Here is a 27,081-nt window from a genome sequence, read left to right as displayed (position 1 = left end):
AAAATGTTTTTTAGTTTTTATTTATCGGTATTTTATTTTAACGCAACGTTTTGTTTTGCGTTTATTTAACGAGTTACTTTGTTTTGTATTTTTATTATTGACATTTTTATTTAAAGGGGCTTGGTGATAAGACAGAACTTGTCTTCTTCATGCCCCAGCCATGTATTTATATATTTGTATTGCATAAACTTGTAAACTTTTCTTATCGGCGAAATACATACTAATAATAATAATAATAATAATAATAATAATAATAATAATAATAATAATAATAATAATAATAATAATAACAATAATAATAATAATAATAATAACAATAATAATAATAATAATAATAATAATAATAATAATAATAAAGGAGATAAACAAACCTAATTATAAATCTACGTATGCAGAAAAAGTGCTCATGTTAATTTTTTTTGCTCTTAAAGCCATTTTTTATTATGAACTATTTTACTAACAAAGTAAATAAAGAATAAGTATAGAAACGGTGCATCTCATCACAAGCACTACAACTTGTCTCAAACCTTATTTTATGTCTAAAAAGTGATTGGGTGTGAGCGCTTCATCACCTTGGTTGTTATACAAATACGTTAATTTGGTTGTTCTGTACCATTTTAATTTCGGAAAGTAATGTTCGCATTTTTTCATAAGAAGTAGTGATCGACCGAAACAGAAAAAAAGTCGAAACCAAAAGAAACCGAAATTTCGTGTACTCAAATTTGGTGCCGAATCAGAACCAAAATTTCGGCTGATATTTTACCTAAACCGATACCGAATTTCGGGTAGTCAAAATTTATTTTCTTAGAAAAATATATTTAAAAATGCAATTTTTTGTTTTTTTTTTACTCGTATTATGTTAAAATTAATTACACGTGTATCCCAAATTGAGATTTAATACATAAGTCGGCGATATAAGTTAATAGAGAAATTTAACAACTGACAGATTTTCTCCGCAAAACAAGATTTTTTCGAGGTATTTTGTGAAAATTCTCAATATTTTTGTGAAAATTCTAAAAAATAACTGTTTTTCTAAATTAGATAAATATTGGTTTTCAGTATGTTTCAACCGAAATTTTGGTTTTTACCGAATTTATAAAAATTACCGAAACCGAAACTTCGGTATCGGTTCAAATTGAAATTTCGGCCAAAACCGATACCGAAACAGGTTCGGCCGATTACTAATAAGCTATCAGCTTATTGCTATCAGCTAAAGTGTTGCTATTTAACTAAAGTGTTGCTATTTAAGTGTAAGCTAAAGTGTTGCTATTTAAGTGTTGCTTATTTAAGTGTTGCTATAAACATTGCTATCAGCTAAAGTGATTCATTTTAAATTTTTAAAGAAATCAACAGCCTCCTCTATATATTGACCACTATGGGCTTAAAAAAACAAGTTACAATAATATAATAAAAATATTATAACACTGCTGAAACTAGTGATCGACCGAAACCGAAATTTGAGCCGAAACCGAAAGTACCGAAATTTCGGTTCAGTGAAGTCGTAGCCGAAACCGAAATTTCGGTCGAAACCGAAACCGAAATTTCGGCCGAAATTTGAAAATGAATGTTTAAAATCCCTGAACCTTTTATGATCACCGAATTAAAGCAGAAAAAACTTAATTTACATATATCTAGCCAACCACCATGTAACATAGTTTGATAAAAACTCTAATACGTCAAGACATTTCAATAATTAAAGGTAATAATTGAAGTATTTTCGCTGCGAAATACACATTTTTTCATGTTTTCTGGCAAAAGTCTGTTTCTTTCATTTGAAAGAATTTCTCCAGCAGTTAAAAACATCCTTTTAACTTCGGCAGATGTTGGTGGAGGTCAAAGGAATCTCTTTGCTACTTTTGCCAAACCAAACTTTGCTTTTAATGTTGTTTTTTAATATAAACCTATGAAACTTTTTTTTTTTTGGCTATTTAGGTGCCCCAAGAAGACCTATAGGTCTTGTCACAGAGCAGTGCGGAAGTGCATTTAACCAGGAAGTTCACGCCTCCTTCATTACCGTGACGCAAAAATATATCCGAAGCTCGTTTTGAGCCTGGATCTCCTGCTTAAAAGCCAAGTGCTCTAACCACTGCGCCACGGTCGCACAAGAAACTTCAGACCTTCTTTGAACTTTGAATCAATTTTTGAGATTTATAGGACTGCCGGTAGTTGTATTACTTTTTCAGTTAAGAGATTTTTTAGAGCAAACCACTTCTTAAATGTGATGAAAGTCCACTAAGTGATTGAAGTTTTGGATTGTGCGATCCACGAGATATTTTCAAATTGCAAGTTCCGTATTTGAAATCACTAACTGTCACGATAAAATGATTCCATAAACCAGTTTTTTATCGATTATTTTCCGTTCTTAAATTTAGCACTGAGAAACTTTTGATGAAACTATTGGTTTGGGTTGCTTTACTTAAATGTTAATTCATTTTAAGAATGATTTGAGAATAGTAACTTAAAACTATTATGTAACGTGATTTCAATTAAAATTTTTACAATTGTTATAATTAAAAATTGATTTACAACAAACGATTACAATTAGGAAACTGTCATGATCCCACTCTTTATTAAAACTTAAAAAAAATCTTTTCAAAGTTTTGGTTCATTTCGGTTGCGGTCTGAACCGAAATTTCGGCCGAAACAGGAAAAGTAAAAAAATTGTCGAAGCAGAAATTTCGGTTTCGGTTTCGGCCGAAGCCGAAAGTTTCCGTTCACTAGCTGAAACAGAGATAATGTATCCCTGCAGAAACTATCACTAGGTTAATGCAGCCATTACTATAAACATAACCATATAAGCTAAGCCGTTGCTTGAGGAGGACAACCACAAAACACCAAACAAGCATTTATTTGTGAACGTTGCTGGCAACAACGCCATTGTGAATGTAGATGATAGTAATCATATCTGGACAATAAGTGTTGGACATTGTGATTGTAGATGTTAGTAATCATATCTGGACAATGAGTTTAATGATATCGCATTAGTATCTTCAGTTTTTAAGGTTTTCCACAATTTCGCAACTCTGTTTGTAAAAAAATTAAACTTTGATGGACAATTTGTTATTAGTTTAATATTAAATTTATGGCCTTGCCAACGTGTATGAATCCCAGGTTTATCAAGAACTGGAAACGTAAAATTTGACCATTTAATTTTCTCATACCCACGAACAACTTTATACATTTGGAATAAGTCTCCACGCTGTTGTCTTAAATCCAAACTGATTAAATTCAAATTTTTAAGGCGTTTTTTGTACGATAAATTTTTCAATTCTGAAGGGAATTTTTTTTACTTTGCGTTGAATTATTTCCAGCCTTTCTATATCCCCTGACAGATAGGGACACTTTATTACACACGCATACTCTAAATGTGGACGTATACATGATTTATACAAAATTTCTATCATTCGTACGTTTATTATGCTCAATGTTCTATTATTAGACCAATTATGGTATTTGCTTTATTACATACGTTTAACACTTGCGTTTTCCATTTCAAATCTGATCTTATTGTGATTCCTAAATCTCTTTCTTCATTCGATGATTCTAAGACTAGTTGTGTACCATCTACTTAATTTATACTATAATTATACATTAAATTCTGTTTGCCAATGGTAAACATAATTTAATGTACAATTATAGTATAAATTATAATTTATAAATATAAAATATTTATATTAATAAAAACTTTTTTATAAATATAAAAAGCGGTTAATCAACTTAAACGTTAACAAATGTTAAGTGCATAACTTTTTATTTGTTGACGTTTAAGTTGATTAACCAGTCTTTACACCACTTTAAAATATTATTAATACCGCCTTGTAATGATAAACATTGTGTCAAATTATTTACTTCAGATCTTTAAATCATCAGCATAAAATTAATTTGAGATGATCTCATTCAAATCTCATCAGTATAAAATTAATTTGAGATGATCTCATTAAATGATAATGACCACGAAACCTTGTGGAACACCACTCAAGACCATCACCCAAATTGATATAAAATAAGCTATGAGATAACCTAAGAGGAGGAGGAGGGGAGGGGGGGGATTTTAGTCCAGATTTAATAAAAAGGAGGGGGAGGGGGGTTTTATTTTATGTTACAATATAAGTATTTTTTATAAAAAATTCCAGTTTATAAATCTAAACTAATATTTTTTACAAAACACGCATAAAACCATTTAAATCTAGCGCGGCTTGCGGTCAAGTGGCCATTTTCTAACAGCTGTTTTATAATAGTTATGTAAGTTTCGTGTAACTTTTCGCAGCCTTAACTTTAAGCAAATGCTCCGAAATGTTTGTGAATATCAAATAATTCAAAAATAGATGAACGTACAATTTCCGTAAACACCGCAAGAATAAAGAAAGTTTTATGGATACGCACCTATCCTTAGAACCTAGACAATCATGGTTCGAAGCCGGTTCTAGCCCAATATAGCGATATTAGAAAGGAAGGAAGCGTGAACTTCCTTGTTAAACGTTCTTTTACGGTGCTCTGTGATAAAACAGTAATGACTTCTGGGAGCACCTAAATAACCACACACAAAAAAAAAAAATTTATATATATATATACATACATACATACATACATATATATATATATATATATATATATATATATATATATATATATATATATATATATATATATATATATATATATATATATATATATATAGCAAAATAGATAAAAATGATTAATTTATTCAATTATTTATCACACGCAACGTGATTAGTCATCTTTTGCCAGCACACAATCATTTAAAAAATAGTTAGAATGCGATAGTATCTTAAACAGTTTTAAAGATATACTTTTTCATAGTGATGTTTAATTGTGATTGAGTCATTGCAGACTGGAAATTCATAATTCCGCTGTTGCTATCATAAAAGTTTTTTTTTGACTGTTAGGAAATAAAGGGGAGGGGTGTTTGAGGGGGGGGGGGGGGATAGAAAGTTAAATGGAGAAACGCCCCCTCCCCCAGTGTTTCAGTTGGGGAGCTATCACCCCTCCGCTCTGCCCCCTGTTCCTACGCCAGTGTGAATGTGTGTGTATATATATATATATATATATATATATATATATATATATATATATATATATATATATATATATATATATATATATATATATATATATATATATATATATATATATAGAAAAATAATATATAGAAAAATAACATTTTGAAAAATTTATTATACGTAGATAAAAATGCACATCTATTTGAATAATTTTAGTGACAATTGTGATATTTTAGCATCGACTACAAATCTCCAACAAATACTACACACTAACTAGGAACTCTTGCAAATATTATCACAAACATCGTTGATACCTAATTTATCTTGAATAAATACTAAACACCAACTGCCACTATTATATTGTAGAATTATAAGTTAAAAAATAAGGTTTGAGTTTTTAATAGGTTTGCTATTTTAACTTGAAGTCTTTAAGTTAAATTTAAGTAAAGTTTTCTAAAATCTTAGTTAAAAAAATGCTTCTTTTAAGAGGTTAACATACTTTTGAATAATATTATTTTTGACAATATTAGGAACTCACCTCAAATTTAAACCTAGATATTATTAAAATTTAACGCGATAAAAGAAAAAGGGTTGCATATTTGAAAGCAAAACGAGAAATTCTATACGAAAAACGTATTGTTGACTCGTCAATAGAAAAAAAGTTTTTCTTTTGTTGACCTGCGTAATAACAATATATCAATAACCACAATAATAATAATAACAATAATAGTAATAAAAAAGGTATAAAATAAAAAAAAACAAATAGATACATGTTACTTTTTATTCAAAAAAAAAAAAAAAAAAATTTAAACTTTATAGAAAAATTAAAATAACAAAATTTAATTCATCATAGAAAAAAAGGACATAAAACATAAAAAAATTAAATACTAAAAGTAATTATTTTGAAAGTAGCGTACAATATAAATTAAACTATTTAATAGATGAGGGTAAAATGGAATGATATCAACATTAACTGATTGATTCTGTAGGGATAGCAGAGAGAATATTTTTTCTTTGTCGAAGTCGTTCTTGACGCCTAATTTTTATCCAAAAATAAGCCATAAATACAAACCAATTTAATAAATTCAAAAAAGCCAATATGTAAAAATAAAAATCCAAATTCCCATTTAAAATTGTAATCGACGTTGGATCGGCTTTATGACGAGTAATTAAAAAATTTGGATACAACTCTACAATGAAAATCAACATTGAGCTTAAAAACGCTCCAAGACCATTTACAAGGTGGAGGATACTGGTAACTAAACTTTGCATCGATTTTGGTGACTCACAGTAAGCATACTTCAAGCCTTAAAAAAAGTATTAAATTTTTCATAAAAGAGTTAAAACTATAAATTTACTAGAAAAAGGTTGTTTTTCTTTTCAGATAAGTGTTTAAATCACGTTATTGACTTTTTTGTTGCCGGCATTTCTTAAGAACAAATCAAATTTTAAGTGATGTTTTTATGAGTCGATTTCAATCAAATTTTAAGTGTGTTTTTTGAAGTCTAAAATTTACACACACCGAAGTCTAAAATTTACACACATTAAAGTCTAAAACTTACACACATTGAAGTTTAAAACTTTTAGTGCAAAACTTATATTTTTAATTTTATTTGGTCACATGAGTATTTCCTTTCATTGTTATGTAGATCAAATAAAACAATAAACAACAAAAACAAAACAATTTATGTTAAGATTTAATAATCTAAACACTTTTTTTTAATTATTTTAATAACACTTCAAATAACATTTAAAACGGGTAATAACACTTATACTTTAATGTTTTGATAACACTTATACTTTAATGTTTTAATAACACTTATACTTTAATGTTTTAATAACACTTATACTTTAATGTTTTAATAACACTTATACTTTAATGTTTTAATAACACTTATACTTTAATGTTTTAATAACACTTATACTTTAATGTTTTAATAACACTTACACTTTAATGTTTTAATAACACTTATACTTTAATGTTTTAATAACACTTATACTTTAATGTTTTAATAACACTTATACTTTAATGTTTTAATAACACTTACACTTTAATGTTTTAATAACACTTATACTTTAATGTTTTAATAACACTTATACTTTAATGTTTTAATAACACTTATACTTTAATGTTTTAATAACACTTATACTTTAATGTTTTAATAACACTTATACTTTAATGTTTTAATAACACTTATACTTTAATGTTTTGATAACACTTATACTTTAATGTTTTGATAACACTTATACTTTAATGTTTTAATAACACTTATACTTTAATGTTTTAATAACACTTATACTTTAATGTTTTAATAACACTTATACTTTAATGTTTTAATAACACTTATACTTTAATGTTTTAATAACACTTATACTTTAATGTTTTAATAACACTTATACTTTAATGTTTTAAAGTTTGTTTTTCACAAAAATAATCTAAATTAAATGTTCTGTTGTTTTTTTTACATTAAAAAATTTTTTTTTTTGAATGATGAGTTTGAGGTGCTCGTTACATAAAAAAAAAAAAATCTAAGGTTTCAAGTTATTTTATTTTGGGAAGAAGCGAATTTGATTAATATTGATTAACACATCATGTGCATCAGAAATATAATTATTTATACTAGTATTGTTAACTTACAAAATTACAATTTACTTAGAAATTAAAAATAAATGTAAAAAAATAAATACCTGGAATTACAATAAATATTTCAGACAACCCTATAAACATATACTGGGGTACTTGGTAGAATATTGACATATTTGATGCACTCACAGTCATAATATTGCCAAAATTATTTGTAACAAGACTGTTACCATTAATTATACGAAAGTGTTCAACAAGCCCACCGCAGTACAATGATAAAATTGAAAACACCATACCTTTAAATAATAAAACAGTTGGCTATAAAACAAATTGGATTTATAATGATTTTAATGATTTATTAACAATTGAAAAAGTTTTACATTTTAAAATTAACTAAATTGCTGAGATAATATTGTACTTTTGGGCTGTCCATTAATTATGTCAATAATAGGGGGAGGGGAAAACAAACTTTTTGACAATTGTCAAAATCAAGGGGAAGGGGATGTTATTTTTAAAAATAATATTATTTAAAAGTTACAATTAACACAATTTTAGATTTATTTGAGAGAGGGTGGTGGGGGGGGGGGAGGAGGAGGAGGGTACCGAATGTTGTTAACCGGAGGGAAGGAGGGGGAAAATAAAAATCGCCAAAAACTGTTGACCGAATTAATGGACAAACCCTACATTATACATCAGTTATAAATTTATGTGTATGTGTATATATAGGTGTGTGGATATATAAAATAACTGCTTTAACACTATTATATATATATATATATATATATATATATATATATATATATATATATATATATATATATATATATATATATATATATATATATATATATATATATATATACACACACAGGGTGGCCACACCTTTTTTTGTCTGAAAAAATTAGGATAATTTAGGAGATTTTTAAAGGTTTTTAAGGAGATTTATCAGGAAATTTGAAAAAAAAAAAGATAAAATTTTTAGTCAACTTGTCAAAATAAAGTTCACACATCTCATGAGATTCCACCATGTACAAAGGTGATAAACATAATAAGTATCTGGCGAAACATAAGTTTAGCACACTTTTTCAAACCATGTTTGCACATTGTAACTAAAAACTGTTGAACTTCTGTTTTAAAATTATAATATTTGTGCATCAGTAACTTTTTTTCTAGATTTTAGTTGCTGCAACTCATACTTTATTCCAAACCCAAGATCAATTATTGCAACCAACACTTGATTTTTGACATCACTGATATCAACTTTTAATAATTTAAAAGTTGTAGATGCTTCAGACAAAACTACTTTTTTGATAAATTTTGATAAAATTAGCCTCAGTAAATTCTTAAGTGTATCCACAAGAAAAGGTGTCATAGGATTGTTGGTTTGGAAAACTAACAATAAAAGAATTTAACAATTTTGCAGTTTCCTTAAAAAATTGTAACTTTATTGGGACTAACACATCTTTATAGCATGAAGAAAGGCATTCATAATGAGTATTTTGCCCAGGCTTACATTGACCAGGCTGCTTGCTTTTTGGTAAATTTTTCCAAAAGTTAATAATCACAATAATCTTGGGCCATATTTCCATCGCTCTCTTTGCTACTTTCTACTATATATATATATATATATATTTTTGCTACTTTGCTACTATATATATATATATATATATATATATATATATATATATATATATATATATATATATATATATATATATATATATATATATAAAATATATATATATATATATATATATATATATATATATATATATATATATATATATTTGTTATATATATATATGTTATGTGTGTATATATATATATGTTATGTCTGTACATGCTTTACATTTTTTTTTACTTTTTTTTTTGGAATATATATGCAAGCTTAAAAGATGTGTAATTATGAGATTTCAGAATATTTTTTTACCTTGCTATACCCAACCAAAAATTTCAGAAATTTGTAACTTTTCACAAGATTTCAATTTTGTGGAAATTTTTTGCAGAAAAATTAAAAAAAAAAAATTTTTAATTTTTCAAAATGAATATAAATAAAAGAATATATATATTTCTTCTTTTGTTAAGGTTACCAAAAACAACCACCTCAATCCTTGTAAAACTGCTCAACCAGCCAATCCCTATTAAATTTACAATTTTGTAGCAAGGTGTTGCAGCAGATCTAAAGATTTTTATACAACCTCCTTAAAGCTGGCATCTTTAAATATAAAAAAATAGTCTTTATTGTAGATGTAACTCATTACACGGAGAAGTACTGCAAAAAATAATGAAATATTGAACAAAGTAAATGTCCAAATTTTTGGACAGATGATCTCTTGATGCTTTAGCTCTCAAATAATTTTTATACATATTGAGCTGCCTGCAAAAGGACAGAAAAATTTTTTGTTAGGATAGTCTTTCAGATTCTTTTTCCTTAACTAGATCAAACACAGCATCAAGTAAATTCATTGGTAAGTTTTTAATGTTTATTGTTTATTGACATTTGTAGAACTTACAAGAAAAAGGAAAAAAATCAGCAATGTCATGAATATAATAACAACTCGTGTTGTAACTGCTTACTATGATGCAGCTCGAAAGATTAGTCAACAGAACAAGCAGTCATGTAGTAATATAATAGCAGATGTATGAATAATTTTTACGGCAGTTTGTTGTTCCTAATTATATGAGGTGGAATTCAATTTATGTGTAGAACACATGAACAGACCAATAAGTAATAACTGGGTAGCCAGCCAATAGCTACTTCAAAATTCCAGGTTATTTGCAAGACTTTTCAAGGAAAGTTTTTAGGTTTTTCAAGGATATATTGATCTTTTCTTAACCAGAAAAAATCAAAATATGTTGATTTAAAAAAAAATATGAAAATGAAAAATAATTAAATAATTATCAAATGTTAATAATACTGACAGTAACATAAAACAATTTCATAACAGAAAATACATAATTATCAAATTCAGTATAAATCTATGCAAAATTAATAATAACTCTATATGTAAGATAAAAACATGATAACGAAATATGGAACTATTTTAGAAAAATATTCTAGGATTTCTTGGAATTATTGCTAAAAGGGGTGTTTTACCAGACTTTTCCAGGACCTATCAAATTCCAAAACTTTCTCAGGAAATTCTCCAGGTTTTCAAGGACCGCTGGCTGCCCTGAATAAAGAAATCGATGTGATAAATAGAGTTTATGACAAGTTTGATTTGCAGAGTATTTCTCTCGCTCAAACATAAGATTACCCAGAATGCTACTAACTATAATGACTTTGAAAGAAAAAGTTTAGTTCCTTCTTCACAACATCTCAATCCAGTGCTACAAGTAATGGTGATGTTACCATAAATAGCAGATTCAAATAGCACATTACAAATAAAGATTCAATAGCAGCAATTGTCAATTCAAAAATTAGAACAAGTTGGATCAAATACAACAAACACAAAAGAACTACACTGGAATTCCTAGAGAACAAATTTAAAGGCCAACAGCAGCTGGCTAAGAGCATGGACAGTGCAAGTGCAAATTCAGCAAATGAAGCAGTCGTGTTGAAATGAAGTTAATTCTTTTTAATTTAGATTGTCACATGACACTAGTACTGTGCTGATAAAATCATTTCAACATACAGCACATATATCAGCACCAACTCGTCACTTGATGACCTTCATGGCTCTTTACTGTCTAGGAATATATTTTTTGAACTGAGCACTGCGACTAAAACGTTGTTTCCAGAGTATGGAACAAACTAAAAACTATTCTTTGACAACCTAAACTGGATTCTTTACTATCATCTCTCAATGCATCTAAACAAGTTCCAAAAGAGTCTAGTATTACAGGGTTTTCCAACTTGGTGAAAAACATATTTGCCCAATTAATCAACAATAGGCCAAAGTTGCATTTGTTGGCAAATGCAAACCACACAAGAATGACAGGAGAACATTTTGAACAGCAACTGCTATTGTGCATCAAAGTAAAACTGTTGTAATAAAATAAAATTTCAATAAACATTTACATTAATAGATTGAACAGTCTTGATCCAAGAGAACATTGCTTGTATGTTAATGTTGGACCTATTCACTTTTATGACATGCAAAAATACTTTTAACTTGTAACTAAAAAATACTTTTAGCATTCTGTATATTTTTATTTTAACATTTTGGTTTAGGACTTTTTTTTTTCACTTTTTTTTTTTAGAGTTAGTACTTTAGTTTTTCAGTTGAGTATTTTTTTTAATTTAATGACCCCAACCCTGCCTGTCCATGATATCATCCATGATCAACAATCTTAGACATGAAAATTTAGCGTGGTCTAATAGGGTGGTCAAGGAAGATTAAGGTAGTTCAGGTAGTTAGAGCATAAAGATCCAGATAATTTGGTATCAAAATGTAGAGAGTTAGCAGTTTCAGGAGAAAAAGGTAAATGTAGAAGTAGAAAAACTTAGAGTAAGTACAGATGACATAAAGAAGCTTCAGTTAAGAAAAAAAGCTAATGTATATTGGAGAAATTAACATTATGAGCAATGTTCAACCGTAATGTAAGCGTGGAAACAAGGACGCTAATTACCATAATGATGATTTTATATATAACTATATATAAAGTAATCACTCTGTTGATTTTGATGTTGATTTTTTATTATTATTATTTAATTTTATTTAACACCCAATGTAATTTACAAGGTAAAAAGAAAAATAAGAAAGTTATTTCCGGTGATTTATACTTCAGTATTTTTTCTTCAAGAATATCTTTGAAAATTCCTTTTTGCTCTTTTGCATTCCAGCATGCATTGCAGCACTCTATCGCATATTTTAATGTTTGTTCAACATTGGAGGGAATTTCACTTTTGGAAGGTGCAATTTTTACCTTCTTTTTATTTTGAAACAAACTTTTTAAATCTAACAACTGAAAACGGCATTGCTCCTGGACATCATCAAGAAACGAATGTTGAAACAAAGGGCGTTCCAGCAGTGAACAGATAATGTCTGCAGTTGATCTATTATTTAGAAGACCAAGGAACAATTTTAATTTATTTTGTCTAATATTTTCCGAATATTCCTGGATTCCAAATAGAGAACTTGCATAGTTCCAACTGTGTTTTGAAATATTCAAAAACGACTTTAGCGCACTCCTTTCAATTATATCTAGCTATTTATCAAAGCAGAATTATTTCCACATAGCTCCATACCATAAGTTAAAGTAGGGACTTGAATGATTTATATATATAGGAAATAGAATTTGGGTGGGCAAACCGAATTCCAGATTGAATAAGAGTTTGAATAACAGCTCTAAAGATTGAGATTTTTTCATCAACATTTGTATGACTGAGTGAAGCAAAAATTGAATGTTCAGTATCCCATGTGAATCCCAAATGCCCAAGTTTATTCTGAAGATTTATGTTATTACCAGAAATTGCTATCGTATCGGTTTGTATTTGTGCTTTACCTGATATTAAGAACTCAGTTTTTTCAGCATTTAGTTTAATACAATTAATATTACAGTAAATGCTGCATGCTTTTATAAGATGATGATAAAAATTCTTAAAGTTTTTTATAACATATAATCACATAAAATTTATGTTTTGTTAATGGTTTGCAGTTTTCACATTGCATTTAATCTTTAATTTTCTCTTTCTCCTTGACAATTTACTTGGACCAGCTATTTAAAGACACTCAATCTCTATTTACATTGTATACCACTAAAAAAACTTTTAGTAAAAAGTACTAACAAATTAAAACATTGTAACTTGACAGAATTAAAAAAAAAGTTAGAATAAGATATCTTTATTTTTTTGTGCTCAAATCATTTTATTTTCATTGTGAGTAGATAGTGAATGCATTGTGTCTGTTGTGTCTATTGTATCTATTGATGTGGATTATACTGAGATGTATGATCCACATTGATATATTTAAGATAGATAAACAATCAGATCAAAACCCCAGATAAACAATCTGTTTTTAGCTTCTATTCTATTAGAGTTATATAACGAACATTTATATCTTGATATTTCCACAAGTACCACTGTTTTAAATTTATATTCTAACACTGTTTTTAATTTATCTTAGATGAAAGCGTAGATGGATAAAGAAGATAATTTTTATTAGTAGAAGTTGAGCAAAATTTTATAAAACCCTTACTAGCCCGAAGTCTCAAAAGAACATCCATCAGCAATGATAAACTCCAATACAGCTTAGTCAAAGTTTTTCTTTAACTCAATTTAAATAGGTCAAGAAAATTTGCCATGATGCTTTGTTTCAGTTTTTTAGAACAATTGCTTTCCGATCTGGTTGTGACAATTAACATTTTTTTGTTTCTTTAGCTTCAGCTAGTGCCTTGTGTTTTCTTTCCAGTTGATTATAGAGATTATTTTGTGCCAGAGTTTTGTATACATAAAGTGGTTTTGCAATTTTTACATATATAAAACTGATCATTTCCTTCAGAGTATGACATAAAAACTGCTGCTATTGTTTAAATAGAAATATAGGAATTTTAAAAAAATTGTAAAATCAAAAGTCAAATCAGAGGTAGCTAAAGACCCTTAAACATCAGACTGGTCGCTAATATTATCAAAAAACAAGTTCTTTAAAAGTATATTATGTTGGGTCTTGAAAGAAGCGAAATTTTGTAAAAAATTTTAAAAAATAATAATTTTATAAAAAAATTATTATTTTAGATTTCACTGCCTAGAAAATGACACTTTTTAACTAAAAATAAAAAAAATGCATTTTAAGATTATTTTGCACAAAAAAAATTTTATTATAATTTTTATCAAAAATTTTATTATAATTTTATCATGCGCAATAAAAAACTTTATCATAATTTTTTTTTATCACTAATTTTTTCTAAAAAAAAAATTTATATATATAACTTTTTTGTTTTTCAACACCTTCACTACCATCAAGGCTACAAGCAACCACTGTTAGAGTTGAAAGTCATTGGAAAAGAAAAGATGAAATTTATAACGCAAGATAACAATTAACAGACAACTTAAAAGATTAAAAAAAATATATGAACCAGGAAATAAGGTAAAGGGAGCGAACTCCAAAGAACTGATGCTTGAGGAAAAAAACTAGACAAATAAGAATTTTTGGAACACAAAGGATTAGTCACAGTATAAAGATGAGACTTAATTGAGTGACGAGTAACACAAGAATGTGTTGTGTCTCTTTTTCTTTTCTATAAATACTATAATGGGCAGTGCCCATTATAGTATTTATAGAAAAGAAAAAGAGAAGCAACATTACAACAATGTGATAATGGTTGGAGGTTGACTGCAAGAGCAGGTCCAACTATGTTTACAATGCGTTTTTGCACCTTGTCTAAAAGAGAAAGGGAATTATTGATCAGCCCCAGATATGGCAAAATAAAGAGCAAGATAAAGAATAGAATCTGGAGTAAGATGTGAGAACTTCTGGGATATCGCTAATGTAAATTAAAAAAAGTATAGTCTTGTGGAACTCCTGAAGTTACAGGATATGAAGAAGAGTGCTGTCCATCAAGAACAACTTTTATACTATGATTGGTAAAGAAGGATTCAATAATCTTTAAGATGTTAACTGATACATCGAAAGAAGAAAGCTTATAGAGAAAATCAGCATGTCAAACTTTATCAAAGGCTTTAGAAATGTTGAGAGTGATAACCTTAACCTCTCCACATATGTTTAATGAACGATTTACCATTAACAAATCAGCAATAGAATGAGAAGACCGTCTTTTAAATCAGTAAGTTATTAGAATCAAGATGAGAGTTTAAGTGTTTGTTAATTAAAGACTCAAAAACCTAACAAACCTAGTAAAAACAGACGCCTGTTTTATGGAAAATTGTCAATATTGGCTAAAGGATAGAGAGAGAGAGGGCTTGGTCAATTTGATCAGAAAAAACATTGAAAAGAGTGCTGTCTTGAGATGAAGGAGAGCAATATAAAACAAAGAGAAAAGCGATAGAGTGAAGTGGTGCTAAACAAAAGCACATAAAAAAGTCTGTGGATTCAAACCTAGTTTCCCGACAAATATGTGAATTCTTACAAATGTAAATGCCCAGACCAAGCATATGACTAATGAAGTCTTTACAAATTAAAGGAAGATAACCATCAACACTAAGATCACAAGATGAGACAGCTAAACTCAAATTAGTCTCACAAAGAGCAATTAGGTCTGGTGAACTTTGCAAGAGATAAGACTCAAGAGAAGAAAAGTTACTTTGAAGACCATGAATATTAGTGAATGATAGATTTAGAGAACTTGATGATAACAATGGTTTTTTGTGTTTTATAGTTTTTGGTACTTTAGTCATTTTAAAATTTGTTAAAAAACTTGACTCAATACACGGACAGTACTCAATACACTATTTAATAGTCCAAGCAATCGTCTCATTTCTATTAACAAACCCTACGCAGTAACAAAGAGCTCCAAATGTAGCTGAGATAATGCACACCAAAAGTACAAAAGCAGTATTCAAAAGCAAGTAATTGTCCATTCTTTGTTGGAATTGAATAGTGAAGAATTAATGGAGGAAACTCATAGATTGTGTGAAGCAGCATCAATCCAACCCATTTCACCACACTTCTACATGGATTGGAATGAGGCATACATTCATTTTACCAGCTCCACTGGTTTATATTCAGAGCTCCAGAATATAATAAATTCTGAGACAGCTAAATGGAGGAAAATTCTTTGTGGAATTTTGGATGTGACTCTTTTCTTGGCTTTTAGGAATTTAGCTTTTCTAGGTAACTCATAACATTCTCTCAGTATCAATTTTAATTATTCATATAACTATTGTATAATTTAATTATTATTACTAAATAACTATGTTTGCAGGTTAAATAATGCACATGAATGAGAAAGAAAATGGAAACTTTCTGGCTGGTATGGAGTTTATTGGTTGCCACAACCTGGTCATTGCATCTAACTAGGAAAATGTAAGACGCCATAAACAAGAATGCCCTTACTTATTTCCATCGTCTCAAAATGAGTTCATCAGAGAATATGGTGGTGTCCTCTGAAGTGCAGCTGTTGAAGAAATCCAGGATGGTATCTACTTCACAATCATAGTTGATGGTACCCCTAATATATCTTACACTGAGCAGATAACCTTTTTTTTTTTTCTCTATGAAACTTTGAAAAGTTAAACTAATCACTGGTAAATTAAAGAACAATTCTTGTGTGTTGAAGCTTTCAAGATGAAGAGAGGAGTCAATATAGCTAAGCTTATCACTGATATGATTTGAAAGCTAGTATACTCCAAACTCTCATGGTCAGGGATAGGATAATGGATCCATTATGTCAAGCGCTTACAAGGGAGCTCAAGCATTAACAAGAAAAAATTATTCGGAAGCTCTGTACGTTTCCTGTAGAGCTCACAGTCTGGATTTGGCTGGTGTACATGCAGTTGAACCAGTCATTGAGATCAAAGTATTCATTGAGAAATCTTGGTTTTGCCCACTAGAAGATCCTCACTGAAGCAACAAGAATTTTACTGCATAGACTTACTATGACAAGATGGAGCTCTCATACCGACTTGATAAAACCACTTTCCAAGAGGCCAAGAGAAACATTGGCAGCTCTTAAACATGCTATGGAAAATCTGGATCTGACCAGTGAGCAGCTCAGCCAGGCAAGAAACTTAAAAAAAATGATTATCATCTTTTAAATTTGTATTGCTAGTTATGACTTGGTACAAAACCCTTACAGCTGTTAACAATGTTAGTCGTCTTTTACAATCTGAAGCCATTACCATTGATGATGAGCTGCGTTTGATTAGACAGCTGCTGAAAGATCTTGAACAGATTAGGGGCTCTTGCTTGCAAGTTTTCCAAGAGGCTGTAGCAGGACTGCAAGGACTAAACTTGCTACTAAACGAAAGCTTAAACTTAAGCGCTTTTAGGATTAGGCATCAAACACAGGCCATTTCCATGACAGCCGAACAAAAGACTTTAAAGTAAAGATTTTTAATGTTAAAGGGTTTAAGAAAGTCTATGCACACAGGCACAAGAAACTATTCACTCAAGATTCAGTGAGTTTTCCAGATACAAACTTCCGAGTGATTTCCACAAAGAAACATACAAAAATAATCTATTACAAGTTGTACTTTCATTTATTGTACAATGCAGAGAGATTGAGACATTATTATGTTCAGTCTATATCAACTAACAAAATCTTTAAACAAAAATATTTTTTTATTGAATTTAATAGGATTTTTTGATTTATTGATATGAAATAAATGTTGTTGTAAAACACCAAAATAAATAAATTTTGTGAAAATTTTTTGTGTACACTATAATTATACCTTGCTAAAAAAAATTTAATTTCCCCAATAATGCTAATGTCCCCATAAGTATTCGTTTTTTTTGTAAAATCTGTCCCTGTTAGTGATACTATAGGTGTGTATATATATATATATATATATATATATATATATATATATCATATATATATATATATATATATATATATATATATATATATATATATATATATATATATATATATATATATATATATATATGTATATATATATATATATATATATATATATATATATATATATATATATATAAAATCAAAATAAACAGTATAAGCATTAACATACCCAGGATTAATTTAACAATGCATTAACATTAACAATGTAGAAATAAACTATGATTTAAGTATATAAAAAAATATTAATATAAATGAAAAAAATATAGCAATATAAATTATATAGTATAAAATAATTAAAAACAATAAAATTTACCTATAGATACCATCAAATAATACGATTTAGCATTCTTTATATATTTAGAAAATATAGGTACAAAAATAACTACTGTGAAGATGTTTATAATTCCTAACCAACATGCTGGGACAGTTATTTTGGAAGAAAGCTGCAAAGTAACTTTCATATGGATGCCTTGAAGAAGATAAAAAGTGGAAACCTATAAAATTATTTTTATCTATTTTTATTATTTATATTACTATTTTTTTTAACAAAAAATTCTTATCATTATTATTATTTATAACTGCATTTTTAGGTCTGCATGGTACCAATATATTTTGCACAACTTTTTAATTTGTAATAAAGGATGTATCAATAGTTAGAACTGCAGGACGACAATTCAGTATTAGCAAAACATTGCAAGGACAATATCATACTGAGATTGAAAAAAGTATACAGTTTTTATTTTATTTGTTGTTGTGTCAAAGTTTATCCATAAATTGTTTGTTCATTGCTTTTATTTTTTTGAAATGACGGAGAATTTTTTATTTTTCTGAAAAGATGAAGAAATTAGATTAATTTATTTAAGTTATTAAATGCTAATGAATTTTTATGAATGAAATGAATCTTTTAAAATGAAATGATAACTAGATATGTTAACATTTCTTTTTAAGTCCAAATAAAAAACGTAGTATTAATTGCTTCGATATAATTTGCTTCGAGATCATTAAACATGAAAACGGTGCAACAGTTTTGCTTTAGGTGTTAAAAATGATTAAATGGAAAGTATAAAATAAATTATAATCATAAAATAGAGGTAAACAAAATACAAGAGATAACTATTTCATTTAATACGAAATTAGTATCTGAATCACCGCAAAGAAAAAGATAATACTTTTTACTTTTCTCTAAGAAGGATTATTGTTATTTTATATTATTTTGAATCTTCCAAACAATTGATTGTTTTTTAACAAAATTGATATTTTTATCTATAAGCTCTTTTTAATTGTAATTTTCTTTCGTAAAATCAGTATCTACAGTGGTCAGCCATTACATTGGGACCAGCTGTAATTTTTTGTAAATATTGTGTAAAAATTAATTTTTAGGCAAAAAGAAAAATAATGGTGCAATTTAAATCTTGTTCTTTTATTGATAAAGTTATACTTGATAAAAAATGAACAAATGAGATTAAACATTTTGATTATTTATTGGTCATAACAGTAAATTTTATAAAATATATATAAATTATTATTATTTTGTAAAACCGCCTTTATTTGCAATTACTGCTTTGATGCGTCGTGGCATGCTTGCAATCGATTTTTTTATAGTTTTTGTCAACTCTGGGTTATTTTGCCATATTTATACTGGTCGTCCCTCATTGTCCCAACCACTTTGTAGAGACGCCCTGCTCCTTGCCCACAAATGACAGACCAGATCATTACTGAAGCTGGATGCATGACTGTTTTCAGAATGCAGTTAGGATGAAACTTTTCGTTTGTTCTATGACAAACAAAAGATGTATTGCCCATCAAAGGACAATACATCTTTTGTTTGTCAAAAACTCATTTGAGAAGTAAATCTAAAATAATACTTATTTTAAGTTAAAATACTTATAAAATCCTCCTTGGACTCCTTGGACCAAACTCTTCCCCTGTATCAATTTTTTTCTCATTCGCATTTTGGTGAGAATCTTTACAATTTGTGCAAATTTTCGCTAAGAATATATTGTATTTTGCAAAAGACATCTGATTTGGCTAATTTTTGTTGGTGTCGTATCACATTTTTCCCCATAGCTGAAAATTTAAATAAAGAACCTTAAAAAATGACTAGACTTTAGTGTATTTACATAAACAGAAAAAAAAACTTGACTTAATGATTATTATTAAGTTTAAAAAAATAATTAAATAAAGCACAGATGCTTTAAATTAAAATAAATCACATTAAAACTTCAATCAAACTAACAAATAAAAATAACCTTAAATTGTCCAATATGCAACAATTTGACTATTACAGGTGATTGCTGACAGCCAGAATTGGCAATTGATAAAATTTTTATTAAATATTACTAAGAATAGAAATAACTTGACATGTAACCAGGGATGCAGAGTTCCAAAAAAGACTCTGGATTTCAAAGTCACAAAAAGATTACTTTATCCTAGTTTTTGGTATCCAGGAGCTCTAAAAATACAAATAAGTTTATAGACTACTAATAGGAAAAAAAGTAAGACTTTTAGGTTAAAAGAACAATCATTTTTTGAACCCGGGTATAATGGCGGCAAGGACTCTGTGACTCCAGGACTCCGGGGTCAAAAACAATAAGTTTCAAGTCATTAAATCTCATGAACTTTTTTCTTATAGCAGATCATAAGTCAACAATTATGTTTAGAGCTTCTGGACATTACGGACTTGAAAAAAGTAGATATATAAATCCGGAGTCCTTTTGGGACTCTGCATCCCTGCATGTAACAAAAAATAATATCATATTTATTTTATCATATGTGGGTTTAAGCAATCTATAATAAATAAATTGTAAAAAAAACATGTGGTCCTAATGTGATGGCCGATCACTGTATATCACGAGCTGTGAAAAAAAAAAAAAATCTTACTTTTTTCTTAGTGGGTGTTTTAGCTAAAAATCAAAATTTTATTTTTTTCTAAGTGAGTTGTTAAAAAACTATTGCTTGTTTTGGGCGATTCAAAAACTGCTGAACGGAGAAGTGAAAAGATTTATAGAGATAAATTGAAAAGCATTAAAATTTATATTGTATTTCATTAAAAGATTAGGCAAAAAAATATATATTTAAATTAACTTTTTAAATCAGAATATTTTTGTGGATTATAATAATTTCTCTTTTCAATCGCTTAGAACAGGCAGCCAATTTTAAATCTAGCTGGTCTTATTAATGATGCTCTTTCTCTTCTAGACAAGGTCCAAAAACGTATTGTAATTGTAGTTGGACCTGCCTTATCTGCCAAACTTTAACCTCTCTCATTTTCGTAAACCTGCATTTCTTTATTTTTTTTTACAAATGCTATCATGGTCACTGCTCAAAAGAGCAATCATCTTTAGTTCCATTAACTAAAACTCATTCTTGCTTGATTGACACACTTGACTTGTATGATATTTTTCATTACATCGTCAAACTCATTCTCGCTTGATTTATCATTTAGCAAAGATGCATTCTTTTACTGTACTAGTCCTTTTGTACTCAAAAAACTTTTATTAGTCAAGTTTTTTTTCCCGAACTTCAATGCTTTGAAACTTATGTCTTTTTTTTCCTGACTCATAACTTCAACTTTCCAAGCCTTCTTTCAACTGTTTTCTTATTCTTTAACACAATTTTTTATTTTATAGTCATTTCTAACTTAATAGTGGTTGTCAGTAGCCTTGTTAGGGTTAGTTAAAAAACCTTGAGTTAAAAAAAAAACAAACACTCAGGCCAAGAATGTGAGTATTGGCAAATCATATGATAATAACAATAAATATTGAGATTCAAAGATAAAACAGACAAATCTAAATTAGTTTTACAAAAAGCATGCATGTCTGGTAAACTTTACAAGAGGGGTTTTACAAAAAAAAAAAATGTTGACACCCTTATGTCTCAGAATTTGCTCATTTTTACCTCACTCTCTAATTATTGATCAAAATTTGCGTTTAAAAATTGTGTCTTTTTAGAAAAGTTTAAATTTAGTAACGAAAGCAATTTAACTGTTTTTTAAAACATTTATTTGAATAAAACATCAAATAGTGTTATCTATTGACTAGTTTAGGACATTTATAGTCATGGGTTAAGGGAGGGCCAGGGGGTCTCAGACCAACTCTGCCCCCCTTTATCTCCCTGGATTTTTTATTTTATTTATTTTTTATACTTAAAATGAATTAAAAACATAATTTTTTTTTAGTTTAAGTTTGAGATACAATTTATTTTCATTATTTCAAATTGATAATTACATGTCTCTTATTTCAAAGTAAGCACTTAAAACTGAGATCTTTTCATGATTTAAAAAATCATAAATTTTAAAACCAAAGATATTGAAATGTTTTTTGAAACATTTTAACAATCAATATCTTTATGGTAGTTTAAGATTAATATAGTCATTGACATTATAAGGTGGACAGTGTGATTTTTAGTTAAACCCCCCTTCCATCCAAGGATTTGAAAAAAATAAAAAAAGAAAGACAAATTCTAAATGCAAAATAGATTAAAAAAATTACAACAAAATTATTTTAAATGTATTTAATAATGCTTATTATTTGTTTCCTGTCATAAAAATAAAATAAAATTCTCAATCATTCCTTATGAAAATACAAACAAGTAAAGAACAACCTTTAAAACATCTGACTGGCGATGGTCAGAGGCCCCCTGGCCCTCCCTTAGCCCATGACTATAAATGTCCTAAACTAGCTAAAAAATAACACTTGTTTTATTCAAACAAATGTTTTAAAAAAGATTTCAATTGCTTTTGTTACAAAATTTTAACTTTTCTAAAAATACACTTTTTAGAAAAGTTTAAATTTTGTAACTAAATTTAAACTTTTCTAAACGCAATTTTTAAACTTTTTAAACTTTTCTAAACGCAACTTTTAAACGCAAATTTTGATCAAGAATTAGAGAGACAATTGATGAATCTAATTTTTTTCATTAGACTTAAGATAAGATAATGATATACAATTAAACTTTTTACTGGGGATTTTGGGCCACATCTTGATTTTACCTTCAAAACTCATGAACTTACAAGTCAATAATTTTGAACAAAATTGAATAAACAAGTCAATTCCTGAGACAATCAAGTCTTGAGAGTGCTATTTTGGATTGCTCAAGTAGAAATCTATTGGGGTACCAAATTTTAGGAAATTTCCCCAACACATTATAACGATATTAAATGTCAAAGTTGCTTTGTAGTCGCTTCAGATAATCACTAAAATGATGAGTCAGCATTATTTCAATTGACGAAATCTCTGGAAACCATGTGTTCTTTAACTAAAATTTTTGCAGTTATTATTTTAATATGGACTGCAAGTGAGGTAAAAATGAGCAAATTCTGAGACGTAAGGGTGTCATGGTTTGGATGATTTCATATGGAATGACCCAGAGCTAAGATTCTAAAAATGAAAAGTTAGTTTAAAGGACAATAAATATTGGTAAAAGATAGATAGAAACAATTTGGTGATACTGATAGTTTTTATTCCTAACATTTTTTATTAGTACTTTAGCCGTGACTTATTTAAAATTTAATTGAGAGAACTTGACTCGAAACATAAATAGTGAATGGCACCCTAAGCAGCTTATTGTTTAGACAGTTGCCTCTAACCTAAAGTTGTAACTCACAAATGCAATTAATTAATAAACTCACAAACGGAGTCAATAAGCTTGATCTTTTTGACTCTACTTGAGAGTTTGTTTTTTTTATTTGAAAAAAAAAAACAATACAGATTTATATCTACAGAAGCTCTGCTAAGAAATTCTGCTACCTTCTAATTTTTCTATAACCAATAACCAGCAGTTTTTATCTCCTCAGTATGAAAATTTCCAAGGGGTAACATGTTACTAGTAGGAGGGTAATCACAATGATCCTAATCCTGACCTAATTTAAAAAAATTAGGGTTGGTCAATATTAAATGTTTTCTAAAATTTGCTTAAGCAAAACAAGAATTAATTTTGTTTATGATTAAGTGGTATTTAATCACCACTAATATAATAAATAAGGCCAGGTACTAGAAATAAATATATATGCAGGGGTTTAAGTACATCAATCTACTAAGGGTTTGAGATTGGGAAGGAATGTATGCATGTGTGTGAGAAATACTTTCAAGTAGAATAATAATTTTAATTAAAATAATTTTTTTTAAATAAGTTTTTTTAATATTAATGCAACCCTGACCTTATTTTATCTAACAAAGTTTCATTTAACTATAACCTTTGGTTACTATTATTTAATTTTCCTTTAGGAGTCTTTCTATAAGTAAGTTTCTTTCTATAAGTAAGTTTCTTTCAATAAGTAAGTTTCTTTCAATAAGTAAGTTTCTTTCAATAAGTAAGTTTTTTTCAATAAGTAAGTTTCTTTCAATAAGTAAGTTTCTTTCAATAAGTAAGTTTCTTTCAATAAGTAAGTTTCTTTCAATATGTAAGTTTCTTTCAATAAGTAAGTTTCTTTCAATAAGTAAGTTTCTTTCAATAAGTAAGTTTCTTTCAATAAGTAAGTTTCTTTCAATAAGTAAGTTTCTTTCAATAAGTAAGTTTCTTTCAATAAGTAAGTTTCTTTCAATAAGTAAGTTTCTTTCAATAAGTAAGTTTCTTTCAATAAGTAAGTTTCTTTCAATAAGTAAGTTTCTTTCAATAAGTAAGTTTCTTTCAATAAGTAAGTTTCTTTCAATAAGTAAGTTTCTTTCAATAAGTAAGTTTCTTTCAATAAGTAAGTTTCTTTTTATAAGTAAGTTTCTTTCTATAAATATGTTTCTTTCTATAAGTTTTGATGATTACTTTTCAAAATTATCTTTATTCTCTAATTATAAACTTTTGAAATAATTTTTTTTTTTACAAACTGTTTTTTTTTTTGTTATATATATTTTGTCTTTTTAACTACATAAGGAACTTAATTTTACAATTTTATAATTGAACCTTTGAACTTCAAAATTAAATAAATAACAAAAATTTAAACTTAATAAACATAAAAAAAAATTATTGCACCAATTTTTTGTGCTTGTGATACAAATTATCACTTTGAATATACACAAAAGAAATGCAAATTATGAGACAGGATAAGTTTAAGAATAAATTTAATACACATTTAATTTTCAGTTCAAACAAAAATACCTGATTATATGCAGCAAAATATAATATGTAGAAAAAAAACATGGGAAGCACAGAAAACAACTTTTTTACATCTTCAACATCAGCCTCTGAGTATTTGCCACCATAAACATCTTTAGCTCTATCTAGCCAGTGTTGAATTGGAACATAGCTCTCATAATTTGAATACCTGAATAATTTTACAGTTGCTAATAAAGTCATAGCAAAAAAAAAACTCCTCAATAAACTAAATTTTATATTAAAAGATAAAATTATTAAAAAAAAAATAAATATGCATACTTATTATCAGCTTTTCTTGTTGAATTACAACATATTTTAAATATTTTCACCAAAAATTTTTTACGTGCTGGCAAGACTACATTATAATTCTTCACTTGAGGAATGCAAAAAACTATTAGTGCAATTATCAACAAAGCAACAGAAATAGGGTAGCCTGTTATAAAACCATATTCTTGTTGAATTAAAGTTAATGCAGAATAACCTATGAATGCACCAATATTTAATGCCCAATAGTAGTATTGAAAATATTTTTTTAATTCAACATCATCAGTATCATTAATTTGATCAGCTCCAAATGGTGACATATTTGATTTAAAACAACCTTCACCAATAGATACAAGAAACAGCGAAAAAAAGACCCATACATGATATTCAGCTTTGCTGTTTGATGTACTATTATAGTTGGCTGTTAATTGATCTTTTGTGACTTGTGTTGATTGATTGGTATTAGGTATATTATTTGGATTTACAACAAAATTAATAGCAGGTAACATCCCAAAACCGATAATATAAACAAAAAATCCAAATATAATAGTACGAAACCTTCCAAGTATAAAATCTCCAAGAACACCACCAACAATGCATGATATCCATGTTGTGTATATAAAAAACTGGGTTGTAACTATACTTAATGTACTAGAATAATTAAGATATTCTAATAAAAAAAAAGTCAAATTCGCAGACAAACTATAATAAGCTGTTCTTTCTAATACAACAACAAATACAAAGCATACTTTAACAAAAATTGAATTTCTTTCATTTCGTGGGTTTAAATACACTCTACGATTATAATAGAATCTTGAGTCGTCAGAATCGCTTTCATTGCTAACTTCATCTTGGTCGGAACTGGTTGTAATGCTCTCATTCGGACATTGCATTTTAACATTTATTCTAATATTTAAAATATTACAAAAAATACGTATGTTTAGAGTCAAATAATTATAATATATATCGATAAACAGTCATTAAAAACGGAAAATATACCACCGATTAAAATGCTGATAATTTTTTACTATTTTAAAGTAGTTAAACCTAATCATTTAATGCATATAAGTTACACGCGCTCCAAGTTCTTCATTTAAATAATATTATTAAATTACTGTTAATAAAAGAAAATACCTAAGAAGTAAAAAAATACATTTCAAATACCACTTCATTGTTGTTACTTCATTATGAAGTAACAATAATGAAGTGGTTTAAGTAAAGGTGACTGCTGTAATACGCGAACATTAGTTTATAATAAGGTCTATATTATTTTACTAATCATTTTGTGCTTACACAAGTTACACGCGCAGCAACTCTATATTTATACAATGAAGTTTATTGTGTAAATATTAGTTAAAAACATTAGATTTTGGATTAGTTTCGCTTTAATTCCTTGAAATTTATTAAGTAAAATAATTAATATAAAAGATTTAGGCCTTTATCGAGACGATGCGTAAATGAATAAAAATTCTGGTCCACAGCTCGATAAAATTAGAAAAGATATAAAAATTTTTAAAAATATTGGCTTTCAAATCGAAATAAACATAAATTTAAAAATTGTGAACTTTCTTGATGTCACGTTTAACCTCTCTGAAAATTCATATAAGCCTTGTAATAGGTTAGATACAAAAATTAAAATGCTTTTAATTTTTGTATCTAACCTATTACAGTTAAGGGTTGAAAAGAAAATTATGGAAAAAC

General features: G+C 27.8%; 1 protein-coding gene across 1 annotated transcript; it reads right to left on the bottom strand.

Moving 5' to 3' along the window:
• Positions 1–5,648: 5,648 nt before the first annotated feature.
• Positions 5,649–26,617, bottom strand: LOC136085827 (solute carrier family 15 member 4-like). Its single transcript, XM_065807395.1, has 5 exons — positions 25,396–26,617; positions 25,120–25,285; positions 18,344–18,524; positions 7,710–7,901; positions 5,649–6,328 (listed from the first exon to the last, which is right to left on the bottom strand). Exons 1-5 carry the CDS (start codon positions 26,271–26,273, stop codon positions 5,991–5,993), a joined length of 1,755 nt encoding a protein of 584 aa, XP_065663467.1. The 5' UTR covers positions 26,274–26,617; the 3' UTR covers positions 5,649–5,990.
• Positions 26,618–27,081: the final 464 nt, after the last annotated feature.

Source organism: Hydra vulgaris, chromosome 10 (genome assembly GCF_038396675.1).
Source record: "Hydra vulgaris chromosome 10, alternate assembly HydraT2T_AEP".
In the NCBI taxonomy this organism is placed as follows: domain Eukaryota; kingdom Metazoa; phylum Cnidaria; class Hydrozoa; order Anthoathecata; family Hydridae; genus Hydra; species Hydra vulgaris.
The sequence above is the reverse complement of the archived record's forward strand: the minus strand, read 5'-3'. Positions and strand labels throughout refer to the sequence as shown.